The sequence below is a fragment of the Ictalurus furcatus genome, chromosome 4, assembly GCF_023375685.1.
Source record: "Ictalurus furcatus strain D&B chromosome 4, Billie_1.0, whole genome shotgun sequence".
Taxonomy (NCBI): Eukaryota; Metazoa; Chordata; class Actinopteri; order Siluriformes; family Ictaluridae; genus Ictalurus; species Ictalurus furcatus.
The window spans coordinates 23548301-23569655 of NC_071258.1; the positions used below are offsets into that span (position 1 = coordinate 23548301).

Consider the following 21355-nt stretch of genomic DNA (forward strand, 5'->3'; position numbering starts at 1 on the left):
AATTTAACCAAATTTACAGTGATAATAAGTAGTCATCTTTTTGAAGAACTTTTTCATTATTAAAGTGCACCTGTTATGGTTTTTAAAAAATTACCTTTCATGCATCGTGTTATAGAGCTGTGAATGTAAAAATGTCTGCAAAGTTTCAAAAAACAAAGCAGAGGACAAACTGGGTTATTGACTCCCAAAAGAAGGAACCGATTCTGAACAGCTGAAATGAGTCGTCAGAAATTCCAGACTTACTTCCTGTACTAACCTACGTAGGTTTGTAAAAAAAAAAAAAAAAAAAAAAAAAAAACAGCCTCTGGTCTTGATTGGCTGCTTGCTGACAGCGGTAGACCAATCACAACAGACTGGGACATCTGACCAATCAGAGCAGAGTATGCTCTCTGAAAGAAGGAGTTTAGAACAAATCCTTTAGAACGGACTTTTAACGAGTCATTTGTGACACTGGGGGGAAAAAAGGTAATGCTGCAGTTTAAATTATGAGCACATTAAAGTGTTTTTTGAACTTGGATGCATGTAAATCTATTGTATGAGACAAAATTAGGCACGTTTCAAAACCATAATAGTTGCACTTTAAGCAAATCTAGCCACCGAGGTGTCTAAAAACCCAGTGCCACTCCTCACTGATCTGATCACACTTGTGCCAGTGCTATGCACATTACCATGTTAGTACCACTGCTATGCTGGGAACACACCATGTGTAACATCTTTCTCTTCTTTCAGGATGAATCGAGTACTCTGCAGCTGCTGAAAAAGCAGTTAGCTTTGGAGCAGACAATCGAGGATTATGCTGAAACCATCGGACTTTTATCACAACAGTGCAGAAAACTACTGGAGCTCGGACATCCTGACAGGTGTGTGTTTGTATGGGTCATGCCTTGTTTTTTTAATCCACCTGCTTTTATGTGAATTTGAACAAAATGAAACCTAAACAGAAGCAGAAACCTAAACAGATGCTGTTATGTAGGGTAAGATAAGCAAAGTGACTGCTCTTCTTCAGAAGAGGTGTGGCCATATTGGTCAGGTGTGTTACATGAACAGAGCACACAGACATAGATGGCTAGTTACTGTAAACCCCATTAAGGGCAGTTTAGTGATGGTGTAGTAGAACAGAAAACGTGACAGAAACTGTGTAGACTTTAAATGTCCAAATGACAAAAATGCACAACCCTAATTTTTATTCCTGCTGGTCCCCCATTTCCAGTCTTCAGGGATTAGTATAAACTTTAGTATCAACATATAAACATCTCCAGCCTGGCCCTGTCTCGGGTGCAGATGCATTTCTTGTGGTGGTGGTAGTGTCTTTCATGTTGCAGTAGCAGTGCATTGAGTACAGTACTGAACTATGTACTGACTGAAAACTGATCTCACGGAATATTTAACAGAACAGGAGTTGATGGAAAGGTGTGTATGTGTTTGTTCTGCAGTGAACAGATCAGTAAACGCCAGTCTCAAATCGACCGGCTCTACGTGTCTTTGAAGGACTTGGTGGAAGAGCGTAAGTGCCGGTTGGAACAGCAGTACTGGCTCTTTCAGCTCCACAGAGAGGTGGAAGAACTGGAACAGTGGATTGCTGAGCGAGAGATCTCAGCCAGCTCCACTGAGCTCGGGCAGGATTATGAACATGTCACGGTGAGACAGCAACAAAAAAAAATAAATGTTCATCCCAATTCAAGTCCAAACGATTCTGTCATTGGTGACTGATCCAGAAAAGTGTCAACTTATCTTATCTACTGAAAGCTGTAGAGAAGATGGGGCATAAAGCTTAGAGGAACGATTAACTGACTTAATATCAGATGTCCATAAACTCAAGGGATGCTTTTCACACACTTTAGTATATTTGGTTTGGTTTCACAATGCACATAATTAAACACCATTTACAGGGGAAAAAAAAACAGTTTAATATGGAACAAAAACAACATACAACAACAGAAATGAAAACGAAGGTTATGGTTCTCTTACAGGCTTTTGTTTATAATTGGTATAACCTAACGCTGCATAATATGAACAAATATAATACTGTATATAGTTCCATATTAATAATAATATTAATAACTAATATATAGTTCCATATTATGATCTCCAAGCCTTAAAAATGCTTAAAAGCCTTAAAAAGCTTTTGGAATGTTTAATCCATGGGTGTAAATTGCTGACAGACTATATTATTTGACCTTGGCTGCCATATTGGTGCTCCTTCTCTGTGTGGGGAGCACTTATTTCTAGGCAGTATGCACATTCAGTTGCCTGCTTAGGATATACTACAATATATCCATAGCCTGATGCTCTTCTGATTTATTGTGATGTGCTGACTGGAGGCTTATAATACTGCAGGTACAGTAAATGAATGATCACTAGTGCATCCCTTTATGCATTATTTATATTTCCTATTCCCTGGCTCTCACGTTCATGATTCTATCAGATACTGTCTATAATTTCTTAAGCCCTATTAAGACTAGATTATTTTTTACAAGGGGGCAAGGGTAATGTAATTATCACTGAATTTCAATCACATCCAAATCCAACATGTCGGTTTCAAAGACTGTATGTTCCTGTGCCTGGAAAGATTGTGCCACCTTTTCACCTACTACAAAGAACCTAGAAGTAACCTCAGATTATATAGATCCATATTCATATACATACACTATATGGCCAAATGTGTGTGGACACCTGACCATCCCATCCATATGTGGGCATTCAAATCCATGGGCTCTTCTAAGCAGCTGACTGAGGAACTGAAAATAAAGCACACTGATGCCTACAAAACAGAGGTTGGCTATTAAAAGATATCAAAGCGCTTCCAGCTTACAATGTCCACAATGTCCGAAGTGTTAATAAGAAATAGCAGTTAAGGGGAACTTTTGAAGTCAAGGCAATGTCTGGAAGAGCAAGAAAACCTCCAGATAGAACTGCCCATACGTTGGCCAGAAAGGCCAATCTCCAAAGCAAAACCTCCATATGACACTAAAGACCTGCAAGAACTGACCAGTGCACCAGTGGTGGTGCCAATTCTGCCACTCTGTAGCATTGGACAAACAAGATCTGCATGGAAGAGTCATCAGAAGGAAATGTTACCTGTGACATCATTACAAAAGTCAATGTCTGAAATATGCAAAATAACATCTAGATAAGCCAGAGGCATTTTGGAAACAAATACTGTGGACTAATGAAGTAAAAATGGAACTCTTTTGTATACAGAATGTATATCATAAGAGCGAAGGCTGATGATATCACAATACTGGTTTAAAAATGATAAATTGAGCCCTATAACAAAGTTGAATGGCCTTCATTGTAATATTCTTTATAATGACACCCATTTGATTCTTTTGTCCAGATCCTGCAGGAGAAGTTCACTGAGTTTGCCTCAGAGACAGGAAGTGTGGGTCAGGAGCGAGTAATGGCTGTTAATCAGATGGTGGATGAGTTGATCGATTATGGCCATGCAGACGCTGCCGTCATTGCTGAGTGGAAGGACGGAGTGAATGAATCATGGGCTGAACTGATGGAACTGATGGAAACCAGAGCACAAATGCTTTCTGCGTCACACCAGCTTCACAAATTCTTTTCTGACTGCAGAGAGGTGAGACACTCATGTCCCAATGTTCATTTAGTTAGATAGCTAGTTAGCAGTGTTATCAGAGATAAATGTGTTCGTAAATTGTTAGAAGGTGTTCTCATACAGTAGTTGTATTTAACATAAACATGGCTAACTAAGCACAGCTGGATAAAGTCTTAATACTAGTTATGGATAAACAATGGAAACAGAATTTGTGTATATACTTTGTGTGTGTTACAGGTGATAACACAGATAGCTGATAAACACAGGAGATTACCGGAAGTGCGAGAGCGCCAGGATGGCACAACAAACACTAGCTCACTTCAGAGACTCATGAACACATTTGAACAGGATATCCAGCTATTGGTCGGGCAGGTGAGTTCAAGAATTGTTTTTCATCAGTTTTAGAGAATGCAGTGGATGAAATATAAAATGCTGCCCCACTGTACTCTCTAACAACTATGTGTGTGTTTGTTTTCCTTAGGTGAGACAGTTACAGGAAAATGCCGCTCAGCTCCGTACTGTTTATGCAGGGGAGAAGGCAGAGGCCATTGCCATGCAGGAATATGAAGTGATGCAAGCATGGAAGGAGCTGATCATGTCCTGCGAGGAATGCCGTGTGCAGATTACCACGGCATCAGATAAACTGCGATTTTTCAGCGTGGTGCGTGATCAGTTGATGTGGATGGAAAGCATCATCTGCCAGATAGGAACGGGAGAGAAACCCAGGTGCAGCATGCAATACATATATACATACATGCATACAGTATGTAATGTAAAATAATAAAGGATAGTAATAAAAGATATGTCTAATCAGCAAGAATGTGCTTTTCTATGCCTAAAGGTAAATAAATTTTTTTGCATAAATTGCGTTTTGTTCATTTTTTTTCCTTCTAACTGTATTACAACCTTAAGATAAATGTAATTTAAATGAATGGTATGGTGAAAAAAATTATGCAGACAATGTCCAGCTTATATCAAACTTGCCGATGTGGTTTAGGACACAGACATTCTGTAATCTATAAACATTAACATTTCTTTACTGTGTACCAAAGCACTGTAATGTTAAGGAGCAGCCATCTTGGACAACCAGATTTACTTTTCTCCTTAGAGCAGTTTGGTTTTACTCCATCCCCTAAACACAGTCTTGTACTGAAAATGTTGGAAGTAAAGCAGTCAATATGGATTATCCCTTCTATTTTACACAATTTTCTAGTTAGAAAATATATATTTTTACAAGATTGTTTAACAATATCGCTTGAAGTAAATGTATATGTTTTTGGTCATGTTAAGGTGTATGTATGGAAAACATTTTTGATGCGACTTCCATTACTTTTTAGCTATATTAGCCTTGTTGCTTCAACTAAAGACTAAATAACCAAATGTCAAAAACCAGAACCTGCAGATATTACAATACAGTCATTTAGATATGATTAATAAAGGTTATCCATTCTCAAAAATATATATTTTTTAAAAAATCACAAAATAATAGAACACCTAAACTGATAAAACAATGTGAGGAAATAAGGCTGGGAAGGACAATGTATTAGGGCAGCTAACAATTATCTTAATTTAATTAAAAGCATACAATAGGCTCCCTTTACAAAAATATGAGAATAAAAAAAGGAGCTATATTTTTGTACAAGTCTGAATTTCATGATTTCAGTGTGCTGAAGTCCCAAATTAGCTCCTGTCTGTGTGTTTCTTTCTTTCTCTCTGTTCTCAGAGCTCTAATTATCTGCTGCTGTTTTTAGGGATGTTTCCTCTGTCGAGGTGCTCATGAACTACCATCAGAGCCTGAAGAGCGAAGTGGAAGCACGAAATAAGAGCATGGTGCAGTGTATCGAGATGGGAAAGATGCTGCTGGCTGCAAGAAACCCAGCAGCAGAGGAGGTAAAGGATAACGTTTAGAACATTATAATGAGCCATTTTATCATGGTACATTTAATTCTGAATTTGAGTAACGAGTCTTAACAGGCTTAACAAGTATCACTATGGTACCATTCATTCCAAACACTCTGTTTCAACCCACTTAATTATCTTATCTACACCACACAGGTGTGCACACAGGTGTTTGTTTGAGGTACTGCTCCCATTTAACTTTATCATGAAAAGCAGTGCACACAGTCCCTGCTTGAGTTATGGGTAGGGTTATGTTAATAAGCAATATTAGCTAATGAAATATTATACAGTGATGCTTGAAAGTTTGAGTTAGAGTTTTCTATGTATCTGCATAAATATGACCTAAAACAATAAGTCCTAAAAGTAGACAAAGAGAATTCAGTTAAACAATGAGATAAAAATATTATACTTGGTCATTTATTTATTGAGGAAAATGACAATATTACATAATTGTGAGTGGCAATAGTATGTGAACCTTTGCTTTCAGTATCTGGTGTGACCCCCATGTGCAGCAACTAAACGCTTCTATTTAGATCAGATTTAGATTTAGATTCTGTTTATAACTTTCCCTGTTGATCAGTCCTGCACATCGGCTTGAAGGAATTTTAGCCCATTCTTCAGTACAGAACAGCTTCAACTCTGCGATGTTGGTGGGTTTCCTCACATGAACTGCTTACATCAGGTCTTTCCAGAACATTTGTAGTGGATTAAGGTCAATTATTATTCTTTAACCATTCTTTGGTATAACGACTTGTGTGCTTAGGGTCATTGTCTTGCTGCATGACCTACTTTCTCTTAAGATTCAGTTCATGAACAGATGTCCTGATATTTTCCTTTAAAATTTGCTGGTATAATTCAGAATTCATTGTTCCATCAATGATGGCAAGCCATCCTGGCCCAGATGCAGCAAAACGGGCCCAAACCATGATACTACCACCACCGTGTTTCACAGAAAGGACAAGGTTCTTACGCTGGAATGCAGTTGTTTTTTTTCTTTCACCAAAAATAACTTCTCATTTAAACCAAAAATTCTATTTTGGTCTCATCCATCCACAAAACACATTTCCATTAGCCTTCTGGCTTGTCCATGTCATCATTAGCAAACTTCAAGCAATGTTCTTTTTGGAGATCAATGGCTTTCTTCTAGCAACCCTGCCATGCACACCATTGTTGTTCAGTGTTCTCCTGATGGTGGACTCATGAACATTAACATTAGCCAATGTGAGAGAGACCTTTAGTTGCTTCAAACCCTGGGTTACCTTTGTGACTTCGTGGACTATTACACGTCTTGTTCTTGAAGTGATCTTTGTTGGTTGACCACTCCTGCGAAGGTTAATAATGGTCTTGAAGTTCCTCCATTTGTACACAATCTGCCTGACTGTGGATTGGTGGAGTCCAAACTCTTTAGAGATGGTTTTGTAACCTTTTCCAGCCTCATGAGAATCAACAACTCTCTTTTTCTGAGGTCCTCAGAAATCTCCTTTGTTCATGCCATGATACACTTCTACAAGCATGTGTTGTGAAGATCAGACTCTGATAGATCCCTGTTCTTTAAATAAAACAGAGCACTCACTCACACCTGATTGTCATCCCATTGATTAAAAACACCTGACTCTATTTTCATTTTCAAATTAATTGCTAATCCTAGAGGTTCACATACTTTTGCCACTCATAGATCCTGTATGTATTATTGGATCATTTTCCTCAATAAATACAGTGGGGAAAATAAGTATTGAATGCATCAACATTTTTTTTAGTAAATATATATCCTATGAGATTATTCACATGAATTTTTTACCAGACATCAGTATTAACTCAAGAAATCCACACATATAAAGAATTCACAACATTAAAGTCCATAAATAAAGTTAAGTGTAATAAAGTGGAATGACACAGGAAAAAAGTACTGAACACGCTAACTGAAATGTAATTAATACTTAGTGTAGAAGCCTTTGTTGGTTATGACAGCTTCAAGACACTTCCTGTATGAAGAAATTAATGGGCAGCAGTATTCAGGTGTGATTTTGGCCCATTCTTCTAAACATATTGTCTTTAAATCTTGTTCAACTGGATTCAAGTCAGGTGATTGACTGGGCCATTCTAACACCTTGATTTTTTTTTCTCTATGAAATCAATTGAAAGTTTCCTTTGCTGTATGTTTTGGATCATTGTCCTGCTGGAAGGTCCATCCATGTCTCATCTTCATCATTCTGGTGGTTGGCAGCAGATTCTTCTCAAGAATCTCCCACTAAAGGGCTCAATTCATCGTTCCTTCAATTATATGAAGTCTGCCAATACCATGCAATGAAAAACATCCCCACACCATGATGCTTCCACCTCCAAACTTCACTGTTGGTATAGTGTTTTTAGGGTGATGTGCAGTGCCATTTCTTCTCCAAACATGGTGTGTAGTATGATAGCCAAAAAGTAAAATTTTGCTCTCATCTGACCAGACTACACTCTCCCAGTACTTCATAGGCTTGTCCAAATGAGTTGTAGCAAACTTTAAACAAGCTTCAACATGCCTTTTCTTTAGTAATGGAGTCTTGTGGGGTGAGCGTGACCAGTGGGGTGCATTGTCTATTGTTTTCTCTGTGACGATGGCACCTGCTGCCTCCAAGTGTTTCTGGAGCTCTTTCTGAGTGGTCCTTGGCTCTTGGGCTACTCTTCTGACTATTCTTCTGACTACCTGGTCAGAAATCTTGCGAGGAGCTCATGTGAATGGCCGGTTGATGACGGACCGATGTTGCTTCCACTTGCGGATAATGGGCCCAGTGGTGCTTACTGGAGGATTTAGAAGTTTTGAAATATGTCTGTATCCAATTCCATCAATATGTTTTGCAACAGTAAGGTTGTGAAGGTCTTGGGAGAGCTCTTTGCTTTTACCCATCTTGAGATGTTTCTTGTGTGACACCTTGGTAATGAAAAGCCTATTTATAGACCATCAATTTACTAACCCAGCTTATTTTAATTTGCACAAATAGGGGGTATAATTACTTATGAATTTCAGCTGGTTCCTTGCTTTACCTTGCCTTGGAGAACAGCTCATTCTTAGCGTGTTCAATACGTTTTCCCTGTGTCATTCCACTTTATTACATATAACTTTATTTATGGACTTTAATGTTGTGAATTCTTTATAGTTCTGTATTTCTTCAATTAATACTGATGTCTGAAAATTTCATGTGAATAGCCTCATTGGAAATATTTTTACTGAAAAAATTGTTGATGTGTTCAATACTTATTTCCCCCACTGTAAATGACCAAGTATAATATTTTTGTGTCATTTGTTTAATTGGGTTATCTTTAGCTAATTTTAGGACTCTGATGATGTTTAAGTCATATTTATGCAGATATATAGAGAAAACTCTTTCAAGCACCACTGTAGGCTTCACTGATATGATGAGCAGTATCTGGAAGTGAAAAACAGTTACATCAATATACATATAATAACAAACTGCTTACAATGTAAAACAAGTCAATAATATGTTCATAACATGAGCTGTCAGACAGCAGCAGATTAACAGTTAAACTGTCTGGATATTAAGTGATGTAAATTTTCACTCAATCAGTAAGTTTGAATCCAAACGATCCTACAGTTATAGTTTTATTTCTTCACTGAACAAATTTTTATTGCGTGATTCTACCAATCCTTAAAATTGGGTAATTTCATCAGCCTAATGACATGTCAGTCTGGTCCTAATTTGAGGTGTATTGGTCATGTGTTTCAGATTAAAGAGAAACTGGAGAAAGTTCTGGCAAAACAGAGAGAGCTGACAGAGAAATGGGATAAACACTGGGAGGAACTACAGCACAGTGAGTCATTACACCATGGAGTAATAATAACAGTAAATCTTCGAATAGTATGCATAAATAAACATATTAGAAGAATACATTCGTTATCTTAACTGCTCTGCCATTCATTTATTTTTTTACTTTATTTACTTGTTTCTCTCCCCTCAACTCCCCCTACCTCTCTCTGTCTCTGCCACTACCACTTCCCTGTCTTTGTGCTTCTGTCTCTCTGTTTCGTCCCTGGTCTCAGTGTTAGAAGTTCATCAGTTTGCTCAGGAGGCAGTTGTCGCTGAGTCCTGGCTTTCATCTCAGGAGGCATTCCTGGTCAGTCAGGAACTCGGTGACAGCGTAGACGAAGTAGAGCAGCTCATTCGCCGACACGAGGCCTTCAGGAAAGCAGCTGCAACCTGGGAGGAGAGATTCAGCTCATTGCGCCGCCTCACTACGGTGAGCTCAAACAAAGCCAGCACAATGACAATGCATACATAATGAATAGCTACCAATACCAGTCGATTTTATTGCAAATTCTTCAGGTGTCTCCTAGTAAGCTGAAGATGAAAAGGAATTTCAGCTTTCATCATGACAGTGACCCAAAGCATACATCCAAATCAACAAAGAAATGGCTTAACTAAAAGAAGATCAGTGTTTCTGAATGTCCTAGCCAGAGCCCAGACCTCAATCCGACTAAAACTCTGTGGGGTGACCTGAAGTGGGCTGTGCACAGGAGATGCATTTACAGTTTGACAGATCTGGAATGTTTTTGCAAGAAAGAGTGGAAATATATTACCATGTTATGATGTGCCATGCTGATAAACTCACCCAAAAAGACTGCATTGTGTAATAAATAATCAAAAGGTACTTCAACATAGTATTAGTTTAGGGGTGTGCAAACTTATGCAGCGAGGTTATTGTTATTTTTTTTTTCTTTCTTTCCCCATGAAAAAATTTCTGATTGTTTTTCACTTTAATTGTATACTTTGCAATTGCAGATTAAAGTTGGGTAAAGATCTGACATGATTTATCTTAGTGTCATTCTTTTACTTCACAAAAACCTGCCACTTTTATATCCATTGTACTCACTGACTTGCTTACTTTACTCACTTACTTACATACATGCTTAGTTTATTACTATTACCATTTTTAAAGTAAATGATATTAGGTATTATATGAGCTATGGGGATGGCATGGGTAGTGTTGCCATGTCACAGCTCCATGGTCTCTGGTTTGATTCTGAGCTGGGGTTACAGGCTACTCTAAATTGCCCACATGAATAGATGAATTAGTACAAAATCATACACACAAAATTAATTAATACAAAAAATCATGGATACCTACATAATCTAGGTTGCTTCCTCAATACTGTAACTTGGGCGGGCTTTTCAAGCGTCCTTTTGTGAGGGGCCCTCCTTGCTTAGCACATGAGCATGGATCTTGCAGTTTCTAATAATTAAGCACATAACAGCGTTAAGATCTCATCTCTCTCTCATGCAGGTGGAGAAGATGAAGGCAGAGCAAAGTAAGCTGCCTCCAACCCCTTTGCTGGGTCGTAAGGTTTTTCTGGACCCTCAGGATTCGTCTCCAGCACGTAGCAGCCCTTCATCACTTCACAAACAGACCATTTATGAACAGGGTGACTATTGGGGTGAGCGAAACATGGCTCAGCCATCTCCACCACCTGGATCTCGGAGACTTGGCTCCACAGTCTCAAACTACACACCAATTGTTAGTGGATCAGCCACATCCCGAATCCAGGAGGCAAGAAACACTGGTGTCCTGGGGATTGCTGCAGGTCTTGGAATGCCCATAGAACGTAAAACCACTCCGATAAAACCAATGCGCGAAACAGTGCGCCCCCAAATAGATGTGAATGTAATGGCAGAGGTAGTGCTTCAGGAGCCGGGATGCAGTGGAGGCAGTCGCTCTGAAATGCAGGTGGAACAGCAACGTCCTCATGTGAAGGACTTGCATATGGAACGTCAGCTTTCTAATGAACAGCTGATTCAGGCGAGGAGAGATGAGCTTCCACAGGAAGTATGGAGGGAAAGGGCAGAGAGAGAGAGGAGACTAGAGAGACAGACGTCCAGCGAACAGGAAGTACACGAAACTCGGAGAAAAGAGAGACATCGACTTGAGAGACAAGAAAGCAGCGAACATGAGACTGGCAGAGAACCATCAGATAAACGATCAGGAGGAGGGTGAGACAGCAGAGTATTACATTTCCATATCATCACAGTTGCTCATCTTATTGGTCAGCGTTTTAACTGTAAATGAACCTTGGCAGTATCTGATTTCAGCAGCGGCATCATACATTCCTTTTAGCTCACTGTGCACACATTTGTTCTTTCACACTAGCTTCCTAGTTTCTCTGCTTATAAACACAACTGTGCTGATTATAGCTCTTTTATTCTTGTATGAATATAAAGAAGTAGCCAGCTTGATAACCAATTAAGTAAAGTGCTGTTTTATGGAGCAGATTTCTTAATAGGACAATAACCCTCTGTGTTGTTAAACTTTAGTTAATTAGTTCGTCAATTTATTAATTTGTTAATTCATTGCAGAGAGAAACGGTCTACCTTAGCTGACATTGTGGAACAGCTTCAAGAGAGAGAAGCTGCACAGGTGAATTCACAACCTCTCATTATGTTTCATGTTTTAGCATTTGTCTTTATACTGTACACATATTGGCACTCAATGTATGAGCAAAAAAGGCTATGAAAATTTGTCTTTATTGTTTAACCTTTTGATCTTTTGTTAAAATAAATTCACAAAAATATTCTGCACTCATGGATATCAATTGCAAACAAAACACAGGTTTATCAAATATATATATATATATATATATATATATATATATATATATAAAATCTTTGTTAACTATAGGTGTGCAACAATTATTGGCACCCTTTTGGTCAATACTCTTATAATGCCTGATGAGGTTGGAGAATACATGGCAAGGGATGTGAGACCATTCCTCCATACAGAATCTCTCCAGATCCTTCACATTTCGAGGTCCACGCTGGTGGACACTCCTCTTCAGTTCACCCCACAGCTTTTCTATGGGTTTCAAGTCAGGGGACTGGGATGGCCATGGCAGGATCTTGGTTTTGTGGTCAGTAAACCATTTTTGTGTTGATTTTGATGTATGTTTTGGATCATTTTACTATTGGAAGATCCAACCATGGCCCGTTTTAAGCTTTCTGGCAGAGGCAGTCAGGTTTTTATTTAATATCTGTTGATATTTGAGTCCATGATGCCATGTATCCTAACAAAATGTCCAGGTCCTCTGGCAGAAAAACAGCCCCAAAACATTAAAGAGCCACCACCATATTTAACCATGGGCATGAGGTACTTTTCCATATGGCTACCTCTATGTGTGCCAAAACCACCTCTGGTGTTTATTGCCAAAAAGCTCTATTTTGGTTTCATCTGACCATAGAACCCGATCCCATTTGAAGTTCCAGTAGTGTCTGGCAAACTGAAGATGCTTGAGTTTGTTTTTGGATGAGAGTAGGGGCTTTTTTCTTGAAACCCTTCCAAACAACTTGTGGTGATGTAGGTGACTTCAGATTGTAGTTTTGGAGACTTTCTGACCCCAAGATGCAACTAACTTCTGCAATTCTCCAGCTGTGATCCTTGGAGATTTTTGGCCACTCGATCCATCCTTTTCACAGTGCATTGATACAATATAGACACACGTCCAATTCCAGGTTTATTCATAACATTTCCAGTTGACTGGAACTTCTTAACTATTGCCCTGATGGAGGAAATGGCCATTTTCTATACTTGTGTTATTTTGTTATAGCCAATTCCCATTTTGTGAAGCTCAACAACCTTTTGCCGCACATCACAGCTATATTACTTGGTCTATCCCATTGTTATGAATGACAGGAAATTTGGCCTATGTGTTACCTCATATTTATACCCTTGTCAAACAGGAAGTCATGGTTGAACAATTTCCTGTTACTAGTCAACCAGGTGTACAAAAAAATGTTAAATATCAATTGGAATATACTTTTTTTTATATATATATATTTTTCTCATATGAATTCGTAAGCATGCCAATAATTGTTGCACACCTATGTGCATGGGCGACATTTGACTCTCGAGTTGGAGGGCAAGAAAAAAATTAAGAGTCTTTTTGTACCTGCCTCAGCAAAATATTCGCAGAAATTTTAAGCAAACGAGTTGAAGTTTCAAAACAACGGCATACCTTAGTGAAGAGCTAAACGGCAGCCACCAGGCACGGCATCAAAGCGATTAACTGTTTTATCCAAATCTACATGAATGGTCCGTTCAATGTTCAGTACTGCAATGTTCGACAGTCTCTCCTGTCTCATGGTGTTTCTCATGTATGTTTTCAGTCGACGCAAGCAAGAAAAATTTCTTTCACACGATGCAGTGTTCATCGGCACAATCAAGAATAACTTTGAGAGGATGCCAACATTTACTAGACTGTGGACTAGCTTTGACTCTCTGAACAGTGATAATCGTTGTTTAAAACACACTTCTCCGGTTGACATAGCATTGAAAAGTGACAATTCTGCATTCATCTCCTCTTCTGGAAATCCATAATGACGACAAATAAATGTCAGGTCCACTTTGGTGTCCGTATTAGAGCTGAGGATGTGATTAAGTGCAGTCAAAGTGTTAATGTAATTTTCCTGAATTCGCTCACAGATCTCTTTAATAGTGTTGTTCAGTACGCTGAAATGCAATTTCTAGTAATAGTCCTGAGCTGAGGCTGAATTCGGTCCAGGCACCATTGCTTTGATTGTTCTCCTCCATGGATGTTGTGGGCTGCGGTAGTTGTTCTTATCGCACAACTCGACTGTAAACTCTGAAAGCTGCTGAAAGTGGTGATCAGTTCTCATTGCTAAAAGAGCAAAGATTGTGGAAGATGCTAGGCTTTTTACACTGACATAATGTAAGGTGGATGACTGTAACACTTTGGACTGTACATTGCACTGTATGAGAATTCGTTGCATCAAAATGCAAGGGAACAAAAAGTGAAAATCGGTCACAGATGTCAGCAGACTACTTGCCTGTCCCCCGACTCACACATCGCTTTCAGAAATTTCACTGAGAGTCAATGATAGTCTCGAAGTTATCAAGTATGGCCTTGAGAGCCTCTACACAGCAGCTCCATCTTCTGTCACTTAGAGATTTCAGTTTGGTTGATTTACCTGAAAAGTCACTGCTCCGTTCTCGCAAAGACTCAAAAACAGCATGTCATTTTGCTGAGCCCTCGATGAAGTTATAGAGGGAATGAACATTGGTCAGCATGTGTACCACGGTAGGTTCTTCGCATACTCGCCGCACCATCGTAACATTGCACTCTCAAGTTGCAGATATCAAGATTAAAGCTTGTCAGTACATTCTTTAAAAGAAGAGCCAAAGATTCACCATCTGTCCTGTCAGTCCTATAAAATCCGATGAATGATTCATGGACATCGAGGTCTCTGTCGACAGATCTTAAAACCACTGCAACTTGCTCATGCCTACATATGTCTTGCATTTCATCCGCGATAAGGGCAAAAAGTCCGGCTTCATGTACTCGGTGTATGATGTCACTTTTAACCTGACTGGCCATTATATTGATCAACTCATTCTGGTGCTTGTTATAAACATAATTAAATGATCTCTCTCTATTTTTGAATAGCCGGTTAATTAGTTGGCTATCAGTGGCCATTAAATCCATCAACTGTAAGAACTTTACCCGATTTTCTGATTCATTCGTTTTCATCGTAACCATGAAGAGCAATACTGGAGCGGCAACAGAAGAGCAAAGTCTCGCATATTTTTTTCAGATATTCTCTCTTCTCATCCACTCTCTTTGCGTGTTCACTGCTGATTTGCGTGGCTACGCTTCTCGTTTTAAGTGTCTGTTGATTACTTTTCATTTTTAACCCAGCAGAAATGTGCACGCTGCTTTTCTGATGTTCATTTTTCAGTGGCTTTTTTCCAGTTGGCAAATCCAGTCACTTGAAATGTGTCCGTCTTAGACTCGTTGCCACCAAATGCACGACACGTGAAACAAAAATCCCGATCAGTGGTGGGACTATATTCAAGCCATTCATAAATCCCATACCATTCTTTCCTGAACTTTCTACCGTCAGTCACTGGAAATGAAATTACTGGTTGATTACGGCCCAATCTCAATAAAGTGACTGCTCTTATTTTGTTCTACTGCCCCCTATCAACGCGGAGATTCACATATAAACACATATTAAACAATTTTCAAATCTGAAACTCCATGACTACAATAAATTGATGGCGATATGGGAGGGGGGCACCCCCCCTTGCCCCCCACAATGTCACCCATGCCTATGTGTTGTGTTTCCAATTGTTTGATATCCATGAGAGCAGAGTATTTTTGTGATTTTTTTGAACAAAAGATCAAAAGTTTCAACAATAAAGACATTTTTTCACAGCCATCTTTGCTCATATTTACCAAGGGTGCCAATATTAGTCAAGGGCACTGTGTGTGTGTGTGTGTGTGTGTATATGTGTATATATATATATATATATATATATATATATATATATATATATATATATATATATATATATATATATATATATATAATATATATATATATATAAAATATGTGTGTGTGTGTGTGTGTAATTTAATTATTTTCTACAATTATTATTTATTTATTTTTGTCATTATCATTGTCTCATTGTCATTATAAAATGGTAGCATAACTATATGGTCCGTATGATTTTTATATAGTTTGCAAATATAGGGTAGAATATGTTATAGTATTGTAATGCAAATAATCAGTATGAATGTAAAATGTAATTAAAATCTTAGGCTCGAGGAGAAATTCCTCGCCTTCCAAACGGATTGCCAGAGAAGTCGTCACGGCTGGACCGACCACGAGCTCGAGACCGACCAAAACCACGCAGACGGCCACGGCCCAAAGATGGCGCACAGGGTGAAACGCGACGTTCGCGATCTGCTCCAGCCCAGAGCAGCTCATCTGTCCCTCAGCCACCTTCCCATCATGCTCAGCGTGAGGGCTTCCTCTTCCGCAAGTTAGACATAGAGAGCCAGAAGAAAAGCTCCAACAGGTGGGGCTCATTTAACCTAAAGCCTGTAGGCATGAACATAACTTAGCATGCTGTTGACCTTAGCATGATTATACTGTATGCTAACACCAAAATAGCATCCATTAGTGCACTAGTGCTTGGTAGTTTAGCATTTTTCTTAAACGTTTGCAATCAACACAAATGAAAGAAGTAAAAAAAATGCTTAGGTTCTTATTTTGTCTGCGCTGTGTTAAATTTCTGTGTAGCTTTATATAGCTCTTTTTTTAAAGAAAAAATCTTACTTTAACAAAAGCAAAGTAATATTTTTTTTGCTTGCACAAATTAGAGGTTCTGTAACTATCCCCCCCCCCCCCCTCCACTAACTGTATTAAATAGTGTGACATTAGCACAGCTTGCAACCTTGCATGACATCTCGATGCTAGCTGCTAGCATCTTTTGGCAGAAGATCAACAGCTGCTGTTTTTTTGAATCCACGGCTTATAAGGTATGGTACAGAGTGAATATTAGCGGTTCCCACCCTTTCCTCAGCAGCTCCCCCCACCCCCTAGTCCAAGCAGCATGTGGACTCATTTCATTAACTAGGCTGACATAAAAATTCAAGACGGCTGCCTTTTACATTTATGCCTGTACACATACAATGATACACACGCATAGTGAGTGCTGCTTATGGGTATTTTTCCATCCAGATGTTTTGCAAATTAAAAAAAAAAGCCACTGGGCTCCAATTAAATGCTCTTCTGTTGAAAATTCTGAGCAGTACCCGTCAAACACGCAGAATATTTCTCAACACCAGGAATGTGGATACCTGCATCAAATTTAAAGAGCCTATGAGTTTCAATTTCCACCGCATTTTTCCCTTGACTCCCTTATCCAGAGCAACTTACTGTACAAAAGTGCTTTATAGTCTCTATCAAAAACATATCTTCAGGTATCATCTGAAAGGATGCCTACATGGTTACTTGTCAGTACTGTATGTCTGTATTTAAATGATCACGGGCTATGAAAAATGTGTATTTATTATTATTATTATTATTATTATTATTATTATTATATTATAACAAATGTGCATTTGATCAATCCCATTTTAATTGTGCATTTGAGAATTCATTCTTATGCATAAGAAACATTTTTTTTTTACTTTTTCTATGCAATTTGGTGTCTTATCAGGTTGCTTAGAAATGCTAAAGTTCTTGTAGTTATACTGGTCTAAGCTCTAAGTTTGCACACACACTCAATGACAAATATGTGGAGAAACATCAATGAAACGGCAATTAAATAAACCCCACAACCTGAAGTGAATACCCAAGATCATCAGAAAATATAAAGGTTGTGAAAACACTTTATTTGTGAGGTTTCCATTCGATGTGGAGTCAGCATCAAAACAGATGGATGGAAAAGTCCATAGAAAAGTGCTTTCTCACTGAGGCCAGTTTCATACTAGCATTAGCATGATTGACTAGCCACCACTGCTTGTTGGCATTAATCAAAATTCTCTTCTCTTCCATGTTTGTTCTATGCTCCTGGCTGATCTCCTGCCTCTCCACAAAGGTAAGTCACAGAAGTCTAACACTGTGAAGTGGTGATTTTCTTCACAGCAGTCTGATCGCTCTGTTATGGATTTATCTTTCGCTCTTTCAGCAGGTGAGTAACGGTTAGATAGATGTTTTGACACTAACACCTGCTCATCTGTTCTTTTTTTTTTTTTTTTTTAACCTTTTGCAGCAGATCTTGGGTGAATCTGTACTGCATACTGAATAAAGGCGAACTTGGTTTCTTCAAGGACTCAAAGAACACAGCATCTACATATAACAATGAGCCACGTCTCAGTCTGAGCAGCTGCTCCTGCGACATCAACCTTGGCTACAAGAAGAAGAAAAACGTCTTCACACTTAAGTAAACAATTCACAGTGCAGCTCAATAAAAGGAAATGTAAAGAAATAAAATAAAACATCTTTATAATATTAACATAAAATTCAAAAAAGAAATAGAAAAATTATATTATAAAATAAAGCAATTTTTTACAAATATAATCTGAAAAATATAGAATTACAGTACAGAAGTACGTCATTTTCCAATACAAGTCTAATAAAATACAAACAACATAAAATTAAAAATAAAATAAAAATGTTTTCTATAATACCAAATAATCATGATTTTTTTAATTCTTGAAGACATACAATATAAAGTCTTTAATATACATAAAAAGTTGAAGTAAATAATAAAGTAAAAAAAATACATTTATTACATATGGTATATGGTCTGTACTTATATAGCGCTTTTTTTTAACCCTAGCAGTTCCAAAGCGCTTTACACTGTGTCTCATTCACCCATTCACACACACACACACACACACACACACACACACACACCAATGGTAGCAGAGCTGCCATGCAAGGCGCTAACTTGCCATCGGGAGCAACTTGGGGTTCAGTGTCTTGCCCAAGGATACTTTGGTATGTGGAGTCACGTGGGCCGGGAATCGAAAGAAAAAAAAAAAGGAAAGAACAAAATGATCTATATAATATATTATTGTAAAATATGTATAATAGAAAAAGTAAACCAATATAATAAAAACAGGTAATATAAAAGAAAATATAAAACATGTGCAGAAAATAAAATGGAAAAGTAAAGGTAAAGTAAAAAAAACAAACTTAAAATGTACAAAAATCTATAATTGTAATTAAAATATATATATATATTTGTGTGTATGTGTGTGTGTATATATATATATATATATATATATATATATATATATATATATATATATATATATATATATATATATATATATATACACATACACACACATATATATACACACATATATATATATATATATATATATATATATATATATACATGTGTGTATATATATGTGTGTGTGTATATATATATATATATATATATATATATATATATATATATATATATATATATATATATACACATACACACACATATATATACACACATATATATATATATATATATATATATATATATACATGTGTGTATATATATGTGTGTGTGTATATATATATATATATATATATATATATATATATATATATATATATATATGTATGTATGTATATAAAAATTCTATTTAGCACTAATAAAGGGCGTTTGTGATTTTTTTTTTTTTTTCTTCAATCCCAGAACTAAAGATGGGAGCGAGTTCCTCTTCCATGCTAAAGATGAGGTAAGATTATGTCTATGTGTAAACTTCACCCTGTCCACTACATGGTGCACTCTTTTGGTTAGGTCTGAAAACATCCAATGGACTTCTGAAATCCTGCAATGTGTTATTATTACATTTTCTTACAGAGAATTCCCTGAATGCATTTTGCTCTTTGTCAGAAATAAGGAATTGTCCCCTTTTCATACTTCATCAAACTAAACATATCTTCAACCTGTATCAGATGGACACAGTCAAACAGAGTGGGGGTTAACAGGAACAAGAGTCTAAGGCCAAACAAGGAAAGTTGGAAATATATGGGAATGGCGTATGGGAAGATGACAGTTGTGATATTCTCATGGCAATTTTTATTTTATTTAATGGATAATTAAATTTATTATCCAACTCTTTAGATTAGATAAAAATGTCATATTCATTTACCATTCTATACTGATTTCAATTCAGGTTCATTTCGATTCAGGTGTGTATATGTATGGTGTTTTTAAAAGCATTGTCTGATTATTAGATTGCCTTCAAATCGAGCAAGTTAGAAAAGTGAGCCAGTGTCCTGGCTTGGAATGCCATACCAGCAACATAACTGCTAAAAGGATATTAAGTGAGGTAGTATCGGGTGGTTTGACGGTAGATTCACTCTACCGGTTGTAATTCGTCTTAAGGTATGGATTTTTCCCACTAATATATAATACTTTTATGTGAAAACAAGGTGCTACACATAATCCATACATAATGTGGTGTGACAGAGCAAAAGACTTAATGTCAGGGGTGGAGTTAAGCGGTGGCCTAGAATTTTTGTGGCCACCCCAGAACTGATAGTTCATTATTCAGTTTGAATTTTGGGGAACAAGTCCTATTTAGCAATTTCCAGCAACTTAAATGAAGCTGTGCTTTCATTTTCAACAGAAAATGTTGAGAGGTAGGATCAGTTTAATGTGTAGTCTAAAGAGGAGTCAACTTGAGGGGGGATGCCAAGAAATTTCGTGTCCCTATATGGCCAAAAGTATGTGGACGCCTGACCATCACGTCACATGAGGGTCTTCCCCAAATTGTTGCCACACTTTTTCCACCTTTAATGTGATATTGGACCCTACACAATCTAAGAGGAAAAAAAAAGAAATAGAAATGTGTTTGGGGGGGTTATAACCCGGTTGCATAAGTGTGCACACCCTTTTATAATGAGGCATATGACTGTACTCAGCATTAATTACATTCAATCTCATGTTCAAAAGTACTCATCATACACCCATCATTAATCAAGATTAACTCCAAAAAAGTTCAGCTGTTTCTGTAGGATTTTCTTGACATCATTTTGGTTTCAACTGACTGCTTAAGCCATGGTCTGCAAAGTGCTTATACAAAGTACATACAGGATCTTATTGTTGAAAGGTATTGATCAGGAGAGAGGTACAAAGTAATTTCCATCATTAGATCTACCATGGAACATAATGAAGGCCATCATCAAGAAGTGGAGAAAAGAAGGAACCATAGTAGTACCCAGAACAGGACGTTCCTCAAAAATGATACAAAGACGAGATGAAATTTATCAGGGCCGCCAAGAGACCTACGGCAACATTAAATGAGCTATAGGAATATCTATCAAGAACTGGCCACTCCTTGCATGTGACAACAATCTCCCATATTCTTCACATGACTGGGCTATGGAGTAGGGTGGCTATTCAGAAGCCCTTTCTCACAAAACAAAACAAACAAAAAAAATCCAAGCCCAACTAAATTTGGCAAAACCATGTGGCACAATGTGTTATGGTCTGATGACACCAAGATAGAACTTTTTGGGCATAATTCTAAAAGATATGTTTGGTACAAAAACAACAGAGCTTATCACTCAAAGA

General features: G+C 37.6%; 1 protein-coding gene across 1 annotated transcript in view; it reads left to right on the forward strand.

Moving 5' to 3' along the window:
* The window catches only part of LOC128606875 (spectrin beta chain, non-erythrocytic 4-like), an 87179-nt gene that overhangs the window by 63864 nt on the left and 1960 nt on the right, over nt 1-21355 (forward strand). The window contains exons 23-35 of the mRNA XM_053623385.1: nt 730-860; nt 1434-1638; nt 3338-3583; nt 3800-3934; nt 4044-4288; nt 5314-5452; nt 9190-9274; nt 9504-9700; nt 10745-11448; nt 11812-11872; nt 16071-16330; nt 18035-18202; nt 19469-19511. Coding sequence (XP_053479360.1) covers nt 730-860; nt 1434-1638; nt 3338-3583; nt 3800-3934; nt 4044-4288; nt 5314-5452; nt 9190-9274; nt 9504-9700; nt 10745-11448; nt 11812-11872; nt 16071-16330; nt 18035-18202; nt 19469-19511 — 2619 coding nt within the window. The remainder of the gene's footprint in view (nt 1-729; nt 861-1433; nt 1639-3337; nt 3584-3799; nt 3935-4043; nt 4289-5313; nt 5453-9189; nt 9275-9503; nt 9701-10744; nt 11449-11811; nt 11873-16070; nt 16331-18034; nt 18203-19468; nt 19512-21355) is intronic.